Source organism: Suillus bovinus (assembly GCF_016758785.1).
Source record: "Suillus bovinus strain UH-Sbo-P2 chromosome Unknown EDB93scaffold_157, whole genome shotgun sequence".
Classification (NCBI taxonomy): domain Eukaryota; kingdom Fungi; phylum Basidiomycota; class Agaricomycetes; order Boletales; family Suillaceae; genus Suillus; species Suillus bovinus.
The window spans coordinates 36,185-47,956 of NW_024542213.1; the positions used below are offsets into that span (position 1 = coordinate 36,185).

The 11,772-nt window shown below is 41.7% G+C and overlaps 2 protein-coding genes across 2 annotated transcripts; both read right to left on the bottom strand.

Moving 5' to 3' along the window:
• Positions 1–4,714: 4,714 nt before the first annotated feature.
• Positions 4,715–7,310, bottom strand: EDB93DRAFT_1257138 (uncharacterized protein; the record flags this gene model as incomplete). Its single annotated transcript, XM_041454064.1, has 6 exons — positions 4,715–5,377; positions 5,435–5,703; positions 5,760–5,927; positions 5,972–6,090; positions 6,696–7,012; positions 7,131–7,310. The coding sequence occupies 6 exons, from the start codon at positions 7,308–7,310 to the stop codon at positions 4,715–4,717; spliced, it is 1,716 nt and encodes a 571-aa protein (XP_041300942.1).
• A 1,012-nt stretch (positions 7,311–8,322) lies between these two features.
• On the bottom strand, positions 8,323–9,773 carry EDB93DRAFT_1109375 (uncharacterized protein; the record flags this gene model as incomplete). The annotated part of the gene is made up of 10 exons (XM_041447966.1): positions 8,323–8,349; positions 8,398–8,456; positions 8,492–8,813; positions 8,869–8,881; positions 9,009–9,064; positions 9,119–9,181; positions 9,238–9,443; positions 9,502–9,532; positions 9,631–9,660; positions 9,729–9,773. The coding sequence occupies 10 exons, from the start codon at positions 9,771–9,773 to the stop codon at positions 8,323–8,325; spliced, it is 852 nt and encodes a 283-aa protein (XP_041300943.1).
• Positions 9,774–11,772: the final 1,999 nt, after the last annotated feature.

Sequence of the window (11,772 nt, forward strand, 5' to 3'; positions counted from 1 at the left end):
AGAGTCCTCAAGTCCTCAATGTTACTAGGTCTTATAACTGTCTTCAAAGTCTTCAAAGTCCACCTATGTCTTCACAGTCTAAAAAATTATCATGATTAACTAGGTCTTATAACTGTCTTCAAAGTCTTAGTAGTAGCCAGATGCATCTTGGTGAACTTGTTAGTAGAGAAGAACTATTAAATTGTCTAGAGCACTTCACCACACTGTAGTGTTGTTATTACATAGTCTTACATTATTTTGTTACATTTTACATGCTGTATTGATAGAAATCATGGAACTGTATAATATTTATAGTTTTGATACTCTCTTCATAGTGCAGGCACCACCTTGAAATTGCACCATTGTAATGCCATATCATAATAGTTTATTTTTTTGTGATTCACCCATAGTAAATTTGAAGTTAGGTATGGACCAAACAACACAATGAGCTACTTACTGATACTTGCAAGCAACTTACTACAGCAGGAAGTCTTGAGCACTTGCCAGGAACTTTGACTACTTGTGCAACTCTAATGACTTGTGGGACATGTGCAATTTTGATGACTTCTACGATTTTGATCATTCTGGTAACTTATGGGACTTTAATAACTGTAAAGACTAAGAGTCTGTTTGGACAGTGAAATTTCAGTACAGTACAAACAATTCCAAATAGTTGGAGATGTCATGCTGATAATAGATATCAGTATCAACCTTGATGCTATCATTCACCAGTGTTAAGAGAAATTATAATGTACTCCAACCCTAATCAAGACCCACCAAACATGGATAATGCAAGGTCTAACTCTGCTGGTGATGGTATGGTAGCATCTGTGGATATGGAGGAAAATGGTGGTGATGAATTAGATATTCTCAAGGGGATGTTCTATGATGCTATTCTCGCAATCTCCATAATTGTCATTGATACAACTCAGCAGACATTCAACATTTATTCAAAGGCCTACCTTGAGAAGACACCATATCACACTTCAGCTCTATCAGAAATAGCATGGGTCAAGGAACTTCTTGCTGGGCATCCAGACTGCATACAATGTGAACTTGATGTACACCGACACATTTTGTTGTCCTCTTAAATCTACTTCACACTGTGGGATGTTGGGACTCAAAGCATATCACCCTTGAGGAGCAATTGTCCATGTTTCTTTATGGATGCATCACTGGTCTTTCTGTCCATCACCTTGGTGAGTGCTTTCAACGCTCTAATGATACAATATCAAAGTATGTTGTTTCTATCATACCATGCTTGTTTAGTGATACATTTCAAAGGTACTTCAAACACATTCTCATTGCATTATCGTGTTCCCCCATCTATACGACATATGTTTGATTATCTGATTCAACAAGTCCAATACCTCCTAAAGTCTCTCAAAATCCAAAGTTTTACCCCTACTTTGCTGATGCCATTGGCACTATTGACAGCACCGACATCACCTGTTACCCATCAGCTGAACAGTGTCATGGCACTCCCAATCACAAAGGCACCTTGACACAAAATTGTCTTGCTGCTTGTTCATTTGATATGTTCTTCCTCTACATGCTGAGTGGTTGGGAGGGGTCAGCAGCAGATGTGCGTATCTATCATGCTGCTCACATCACAGATCTCAAAATCCCTCCCAGCAAATACTACCTCACTGATGCTGGATTTGCATCGTGTAATAAGCTTCTTGTCCCATATCGTAGAACATTTTAGAATAACTAAGAGTTCAAAGTCAATGCAGTTGATATTATTGTATAAATAAGTAAAGTACTATACCTGAGAGTTCAAAGTCAATGCACAAAGCATGTAAGACTTGTGAACTCTGCACTATGGGCGAGTCTATGTAAACAAATATAAACAATTCCTAGTATGGTATATGTCCTCAAAGTGTCCTCAAAGTCCTCAAAGTTATCTACTAATATAGTAATGTCCTTGAAGTGTCCTTCAAGTCTTCGAATTCTTAGAAGTCTTCGACCTATCTAGTGTGAAATCACACAATTAACACTCCCTCCTGACCGAACACATCTCTAATCTCTAACAACTCCCCCCTCATCTGTGTAGTCCCATCATCCTGCAAAATAGTTCCACCTTGGGTCAACTCAAAGACTTTGTCAAGATGGACTTGAGCACAGAGCACATTTTCTGGTTCCATCTGTTGCCTCCTTGCTTGGTGCCATATATGCTCTTCTTCAACAGGCAAACCATCTCTTTTGCATCTCCTTCAATAAATCCCTCAGGCTGCTCCATGTAGACGTTGCAGTCCATCTCCCCATTGAGGTAGGCATGAGATATGTCTATAGAGCGCAGGTGGAGGTCATGAATGGCGGCCATGGCTAGGATGACTCTTATGCTGGGCATTCTCACTGTAGGCGCAAATATTTCGAGGTAGTCAAAACCAGGTCGTTGGTTGTAGCCTTTGGCCACTAATCTGCCTTTGTAGCGCTCTACAGATCTGTCTGCATTGCGCTTCACCTTGAATACCCACTTGCAGCCTATGACCTTCTTTCCAGCAGGTCTGAGGACGAGCTGCCAAGTGCCATTGATGCTGTGGGCATTCAGCTCCTCCATGGCAGCTTGTTTCCACTGCTCCACATCAGGGCGCTTCAGAGCTTTGGAGTAGGACAGTGGTTCAGCTGGTTCAGCTGCAGAGAGGACAACCTCATGGCCAAGATCCGCATCCTCAATCTCATCATCAACATCAGAGTGTAGTTGGGCTGGAGATAGCCTCCACCACTCTCTAGGCTTGGTTCTGTTGCACCTGGGCAGTCTGGCTCCGATGCCAATGGAAGAGGGCGGTCTAGGAGGTGGTGATGGTGGTGGTGATGGAGTTGAAGACGAGGCTCGGATCTGAGGAGGATCGAGGACTATGCTATATGATTGCGCATGTTGGATGCATGTTGCGTGGGCCACAAAGGCACTGCAGCTTGCAATGAGCACAGAAATTGCATCAGGTACATCTATGATTTGGCAGGTTAGAGGAAAGCTCCCAAGCATTGTAAAGGACTTATTTAAGGATACAGAGTATACCTACTGGGCAGAATTCATGAAGGAAGTCACAGAGCTGAAAGGAACACAACTCATAGAAAAAAAAGAACAGCATGTGAAACAAGAGCTGGAAGTTAACTTATTGTGCATAGACGTAGCCCACTTATAACAGTGCAGTACAATGCAAAACCCCATGACAGCACTACAGAATCAACTCTCACAAATGACAATCAATCCTCTAGTAGTGTCAAACATATCGCGCAGCAATAATACCATTGCACAGACACCAGTACAAACAACTATGGCATACCAAAAGTTTATGTTCACTCATCAACCTACTACAGCAGTGCAACCACTCATAGTGACAGAAGATATGAAGGCAATGGTCAGACAGTTGGTAGTGTTATACATGCACCATCAAGATACAGCTGTGGGATGCACAGCATATGCTATGCAAATAGCTCAATGGAATGTGAAATGGGGAGAGAATATGAGGGTCAACACAAAATGGGGTATCCACTCAAACCAGGTACAGCAGCAATCACCTCCAGCAAATATTTTCTGTGCAGTATGTATGGGCATAATGGGAGAAACTGTCCAATGCCACTGGATCACCAGGAGAGACTGACATATAAAGAAGCAGCATGAAGAGCAATAGTAAGCAAGGCTCTGGGGTCATTTAATCACACAGTGGCCACACCAATATCCTTAATATTTGGCCATACACAACAGCTGGTATTAGTTTGGATTGAGGAGATCGCAGAAGGTGATAAGGGAAAAGAGAATGAGTTGGCATAAAGAAGAATATGTTAGAATAACTGAGAGTTCAAAGTCAATGCACAAAGCATGTAAGGCTTGTGAACTCTGCACTATGGGCGAGTCTATGTAAACAAATATAAACAATTCCTAGTATGGTATGTGTCCCCAAAGTGTCTTAGAGGTCTGTCCTCAAAGTGTCCTCAAAGTCCTCGAAGTTATCTACTAATATAGTAATGTCCTTGAAGTGTCCTTCAAGTCTTCAAAGTCTTAGAAGTCTTCGACCTATCTAGTGTGAAGTCACCACACAACTAACAGGATATCATGCCGACCCAATACTCTAGGAATATCCAAGCTAAGGAGAGGGTCCTTGTGTGGGGAGACACCACATGAGGACAATGTCATTATATTGGGCCCCAACCTCGCCAATGAACTTATAGATAATGTATCAGTTATATCTGTACCCATCACAACAAGAGCAATTGAAATTGTTAACTTGTATACAGCAGGATATGTCATAGCAACCAGACAACAGGTGGATGCAAAGGAAGTGGTTCCATTGTTAGTTGTGTGGTGACTTCACACTAGATAGGTCGAAGACTTCTAAGACTTCGAAGACTTGAAGGACACTTCAAGGACATTACTATATTAGTAGATAACTTCGAGGACTTCGAGGACACTTTGAGGACACATACCATACTAGGAATTGTTTATATTTGTTTACATAGACTCGCCCATAGTGCAGAGTTCACAAGTCTTACATGCTTCGTGCATTGACTTTGAACTCTCAGTTATTCTAACATCCATTCCTACATCAGGTTTCATTGGAAGGTCTGAAATGAAGTGTATATGACAACAAACTGCAAAAAGAACATTCTAAGACATTGTGCTAATACAAGTGTTTTAGTCCTTCTACTTCTTTGTAGGTACTTTCCCCCTGGCAGAACGACAAGGAGCAGGAGGAGCAGAAGGAGCAGATGTCTTCATCTTTTTCACAGGTTAATCATTCACATCTGTTGCTGGTCGCTTACCCTTTTCTTTTCCTCCAGCTTTAGTACCACTTGCCTTCTTTAATGTGGCAGCCCTCTCCTTGGTCATGCGAGCCACCTCAGCCACTCTCTTCTCCTCAGCCACACAAGCCTCCTCAGCCACTTGAGCCTTCTCAGCAGCCCTCTTCTCCTTAGCAGCTTTCTTCTCTGCAGCAACCCTTGTCTGCTCCACCTCCCTCCTCTCTTTCACCTGCCTTTTGTTCTCCAGACATCTCATATGAACTTCTTCACTCACTGACATCTGCTTCTCATGATCATCTGGCAGTATTGCCTCCACCTTCGCCTGAATTCTAGTAATTGCCTCCTCAATCTTCTCCCCTACCTGAATGCCAAGGATGGAGTCACCCAAATATTCAGGTACATCATCTCTGGCCTCATCGGCTTCATACTCCTGAGCACGGCGACACTCACGAAGGAAGAGTCCAAGGACAAGGACAACAATCATACTCCAACCTCGAGATCTGATAATATAGTTCTCTAGTTTCTTCAAAGCAGTGAAGGATGCCTGAATATCACAGTGCATAATCCGAGGTAGATATTCCTCAGACCATGTCAAAGACAACCAACCAGGCAGATGTTGCTTCCTAGCTTTGCCCTTAGGATCTGTAGTTTGCTTTCAAAAACAAGTCAAATTCAGTGCTGTATCACAAAATTCGTGAATTATACATACTGTCTCGGCAAGCTTTTGAACTGTGGCCAACAGATGATGGTATGATGAGAGAGTGGAGAGGGACTGAAGATAACTGACTGTATCACCACTCATATGGAATTTCGGACAGGAATAGAAAAGAGACAGGGTGTGACTCAGACCTATTGCCAAGTCTTTCTCTTCATCCAAAGAAAAATTGGCTTGGGGGACCTTCTTCAGTACCTCATCCTCATCATCTGATACTTCCACATATTTTTGATTCTTTCTTGATTTTTGACTTACATTGACCGCTGTTGAATATAAGCTATCAGAAAAATACACGACTTTAAAAATAGAAATAAATCACCATAAGCCTTTTGAAAGACCTTTTGTACAACCTTCTGCTGATTTTTGAGCACAAGAGATTCAAACCCTGTTGGTAGGCAAGGATAACCCTCATTGTTGACATGCACTGTTAAATTGGGCAAGTTCTCATCTTCCTTGTTAGATCGGTCTTCAGGGGCTATGTTTGCAGCTAGATCATTCAAAAGTAAATCAGGTACAGTAGCCAAGACTTACTGTACTCTGCTTCAGTCAGCCAGTCAGCAAGGTGGTCTTGAGACTCTCCTGCCCATTTTTTATTTTTTTTAGATGCGAGAGTAAAAGTCTTGTTCGACATTCTGGGACAGGATTCCCAGCTAAGCCAGTAATTTATCAATATAAATGTTGATGAGAAAAGAAAACATAACACTGATATGGTTGTTCCAGGCATTTTTCCCTCCCCCCGATCATGAGCTATGAGAATCATAAGATGTAAACCCATAGTTCTTCCTGCCATCTTAATGAAGTCCTCCATGAGTTTCTTTTGGTGTCAACTGTTAGAAGAACTGAGAGTTCAAAGTCAATGCACTTGATATTATTGTGTAAATAAGTAAAGTACTGTATCTGAGAGTTCAAAGTCAATGCACGAAGCATGTAAGACTTGTGAACTCTGCACTATGGGCGAGTCTATGTAAACAAATATAAACAATTCCTAGTATGGTATGTGTCCTCGAAGTGTCCTCGAAGTCCTCGAAGTCCTCGAAGTTATCTACTAATATAGTAATGTCCTTGAAGTGTCCTCGAAGTCCTCGAAGTTATCTACTAATATAGTAATGTCCTTGAAGTGTCCTTCAAGTCTTCAAAGTCTTAGAAGTCTTCGACCTATCTAGTGTGAAGTCACCACACAACTAACATCAACTATGATATCTGTAGATATACATGAGATTATCTTAAATATATCAATGTAGTATTAAAAAAATACCTGTCTTTGACATCAGAATGAGCACCTTCCTCGTTCCACTTTTCAGCCACAAGTCTGAGCTCCTCAAGCACATCTGGTGAGAGGGCCTTGTACCAGGACCGGACAAGCTTTGTCCTTGTCCCCATGGACCTCAGGTCAGAGGTGTCATGATGCTTCTTATCATACTCCCCAATTTCTTCTTTAACCAACTTCTGAGCGATATCAAAAGGTGAGAATTCAGTCTTGAATGCTGCAGCATCCAGAGGCTTGTCATCCTCTCTGTCTCTGACCATGTCTACAGTGACAATCCCTGGACCAGATGGGAGTTTATAACCTTCCTATATGATTTTTTCCTCAAGGGCCCGATCTTCATCATCCTTCAGGAACCGCAAGTAATATGTACGAATAGCCTATAAAATTAGATTACTGTAGATATTAAAGACACTGGAAACCTACCTTCCAAAAGTTTTTGTCTGAAAGCATGATAGAAGGATCCTTCACTCGATCAGTTTCAACTATAGTATCCTTGATGGTTTTCAGGATTGTAGCCCTCTTGGCCATGTTTCCTTTGGCAGAAACATAGGCACCCTCGTGCTCATCCAAAACACTCTTGAATATATGTGTCCAGTTAGCCATTATATGCAAAAATCTCAAGAATGTAGGCCAGTATAAGTTTGCAGAAAGTGCAACCAGTCCACAACTTACTTAACAACAGATCAACAAACCATGTCACACGATCAAAACACAGTCATGTGGTCATCAGGTGACAATGTTGGGGTCATTCTGTTGCTGTTCTGTTGTCTTTCTGTTGTCTTTCTGTTGCTGTTTTGTTGCCATTCTGTTGCCATATGATGTAATGTGACTCGTTAGAAAAACATTGTGCAAACTTATATCAGCCTACATTAGTTTATACACCAAATTTCAAGATTCAGAAATGAAAAAACAAAAGATTACTCAAATTCAAAACAGTAATAACATGAGCAAAAACAGTGTAAGACAAATATCACAGAAAAACATATAAATTAAGCTAAGTGCACCTTCAATGGAATATCCAACCAGGTACTACCACTCTTCCTACCAGAATAGAGTACTGTAGACCCTGGTGGCTGAGAGAATGTGTGGCTTACTTTGCAAGAGTCATTTTTGCACTCAAAAATATAAGACTTGCTGTTCTTGACATAGGCAGACCTCCAAGAATTCATCCTACTACACCCACTGCACTGGATAGGCAAGGGGTTTCCCCAAGGATGGACCTCCACATTAGCCCATGCAAACCTAGAAATACTAAGGCCACCCTCCTTGACAGTGGTCAACAGAAACACGTCAGAGTGGCTGCCTAGGTCCCAGGACTGTGAGAGCATGTCCTTGAAAGTCAATCTAAGTGGGCACCGCTCAATGAGAAACCTCTCGGTAAATGAGATGAGCAAGTGTGAGGCGAAAGACAGCTAAAAACAAAGAGCATTGAATGCGATGATACCAGTTAATTTATGTCTGTGGAAACATTAGATAAACCATGTCAAATAAAGGCAAAAAAAAATTACTGGACAATGGCCTCTTGCAAGCCATGAAATGAGTCTAGGTTGTTGACAAGGGAGCCACAGCATAGCATTCAGAGATAGGATTCTTGGGCATGGTCAATTATACTTTGTCAAGGTTGGAGAATTATATCCAAGAACTGCAACAATAGTCACAATTGGCCAGTTTCAAAGAAAGGAAAACTTACATCATTGACCAGTGTGCTTACATAGACCTTTGAATCATCTCTGTACCCAGTAAAAGGGTCTTCGAAGTCCTCATCAGTGTGAGTGGACACACACCTATGACAACATGCTCCCAGATGAATGAGTTCTTCAAACCTTTAATAATCTGGCAGATTTGTGTTTGATAGAGGGCGACCTTGCCATCAGTGCCAATGTTGCAGTATACCTCAATATATTTGATGCCATCACCAGAGTAGTACAGCTTGAGGAATCTGTGAGCAAACTCGAAAGGGCTGCCAGCTAATTCAAAGTCGACAAGGATAAGGTGAATAAAAATGACCGGAGCCACCGATATTTCAGCTTGGGCGGACACCTCAAGCACACCAGTAACAGATAGGAACTTGTTGAGAAAGGGAAGGCCGCTACTGTTATAGAAACCCTGTAGTATTGTGATGTTATCAATGAGGCATGAACAAATGAAAAAATATACTCACAAAGTAGGTGGCGCTTTGTTCCATTTTTCATGTGGCAACAAATGCACCAGAATGAGATGTCCTCTTGTAGGACTTTTGTCTCTATGTCAGGCGGTAGCTGCAGGCAGAGCCTATAGACGACTCTGGAACACAGCGCGCACATAAAGAGAGTATTGTCTTCATAGCGCGCTGCACCATCCCTGCAGAGTATACAATACTATAAGAAGAACAATGTACATTAGCAAATAGAACAGTGAGAGAATGTGTGCACCTCATTGTGGGCACTACTTATTTCTAAGTCCTCACTGGTGGTGGCCCTGGTGGCGGTCAAAGCCTTGATAAGAAAGATACAGTGAATTAGCAGATAGAAGATAGAGAACATAGACTAACCTCATGCACACCATTCCTCTTCTCTAAGTCCCCACCTCCCAGAAGTAAGGTGCTCCTGGTGGCACTCAAAGCCTTCAGTTTCTGGCAGTCCCCTCTAGAGAGTTGTACCCTGGAGATCTTGAGGAGGACGTGTGGTGCTGAGCCACTGGTGCACTTCTTGGCAGTATTCTTGGTGTGGGCCATGATGAGGAAGAGTGTGCAAAGTGCTAGAATTGTAGTCAGTATTAGCAGAGCGCCACACAAAAACAAAATTAGGACACTTACATTTAAAAAGACGTGTTGGAGAAGAGCAACACTGACAAGAAGACAAGCTGAGACAAGATGCACTAAAAAGAGTGCATGTAGTCAGTATACCTTGCATGCGCCACCCAAAAACAAAATAAGGACACTCACATTCAAAAAGATGCACTGAGACAAGATCCACTAAAAAAAGAGTGCCTGTAGTCAGTATACCTTGCATGTGCCACACAAAAAAAATAAGGACAACTCACATTCAAAAGACGTGTCAGAGAAGAGTGGCACTGACAAAAAGACATGCTGAGGAAAGATCCACTGAGTAAAGAGTCCCTGTAGTCAGTATACACAAGGCCACACAAAGGTAAACTCACATTAACAAAGAGACATATCAGATGACAAAGAGACGCATTGACAAAAGAAACTTGTGCAAAAACCAACCAAAGATGCACGTGATGTGTACCGGCAAAGTCCAATTGTGGACTTGTTTGCTCCCTTGGATTTGTGCGTGGGAACAGCTGGCGATAACATCAACAAACAAATAAACAATACATTAACCGTTGATATTGTTCACACGGTTCATCTTTCTCAACTTCAATCATTCATCTGCTCATATCCTGTGGCCTGTCCTTTGGCCAGTTGCAGACTGTGTTAGAATAACTGAGAGTTCAAAGTCAATGCACAAAGCATGTAAGACTTGTGAACTCTGCACTATGGGCGAGTCTATGTAAACAAATATAAACAATTCCTAGTATGGTATGTGTCCTCAAAGTGTCCTCAAAGTCCTCAAAGTTATCTACTAATATAGTAATGTCCTTGAAGTGTCCTTCAAGTCTTCGAAGTCTTAGAAGTTTTCAACCTATCTAGTGTGAAGTCACCACACAACTAACAGACTGCAGCTGCAAGTGGTCAAAGGCAGTGCTACTATTATTTCTCAAGTGCTTTTAGTATGTTTTGTTTTACTTATGTTTTGTAATACTAACTTGTCATTTTTTATTCACAGCTGCGCTTGATAGTGCACCTCAAGGTCAGTTTCCTTTCCTTTGTTTGAATTGTTTCTTGGCTATCCATGTTTCTAGAGACTGGCGCCTCTTACCTTGGCTGTCCATGTATCCAGAGACTGGCACCTCTTACTTTAGGATCTGTTCCTGGCTATCCATGTCCCCAGGGATTGGCGCCTTCAACTTTGGAATCTGGGGGATATGTTTTTGGCTATGCATGTCCTCAGGGATTGGCGCCTTCAACTTTAGACCACTAACTACATTTCTTTCTCTAGATTTTGCGCCCCTGCATTGTTTGTTGAGCCTGTTTTTGTGCTCTGTATATTTTCAGATACTAACTGCATTTTCTCTAGCTTTTAGGGTGCCTGCCTTGTTTATTGAGCCAGTTTTTTCATCTCTCTTTCCTACATACTCTAATACTAACCACATTTCTTTCTCTAGCCTCATATATGGGTTTGGTTTTATTACTCCTTCATTGATTTAATCTGGTAAGTGCCAATTTCATATTCAGTCTCATACTGACTTTCACTACACTAGATTATCAATTACTCCACATTTTTACCTACATTTTTACCTACATTTTGTACTGTAGGATGCAAGGCTTGGATGGAGAGGGCCCCTCCATCTATGTCTTGCATCATTTACCTTAGTTTTGTGTCATTTTTAAATTTTTGCATTTGTACACTTTAGATTACAATGAAGGCTTCAGCGCAAATGTATTGCCCTTGATGAGAATTCTTTGGTCATGTGACTCATAACTTTTTGCCCAAAATCTAAGTCACGTGATCATATGAGAGTGATATAAAGGGCAATAGTGTCCAAATATTAGTAGCAGAGTGCTTGAGAGCGGATGCTGATAGAGCAGCAGATGAGGGACTCTTCACACTTCCAGAAGCATGCTGTCCAACTTTACCAGTCCTCTTAATTGCCCAGTTCAAGAATAGTCAGACTATTCATGATAAAGACAATACTCTCTTCATATACGCTCTGTGTCCCAGTGCAAGAATAGTCAGACTACCATCCTATACTGACTGTGCAAACATCTGCCACTAAGAGGACCAGTAAAGCTGGATGACGTGCTTCTGGAAGCATGAATAGTCCCTCATCTGTCACACTTCCAGAAGCACGTCATCCAGCTTTACTGGTTTTCTTAGTGGCAGATGTTTGCACAGTCAGTACAGGATGGTAGTCCGACTATTCTCGCACTGGGACACAGAGTGCACATGAACAGAGTATTGTCTTCATCATGAATAGTCTGACTATTCTTGAACTGGGCAAGTGAGCCCAGTATAAGAATAGT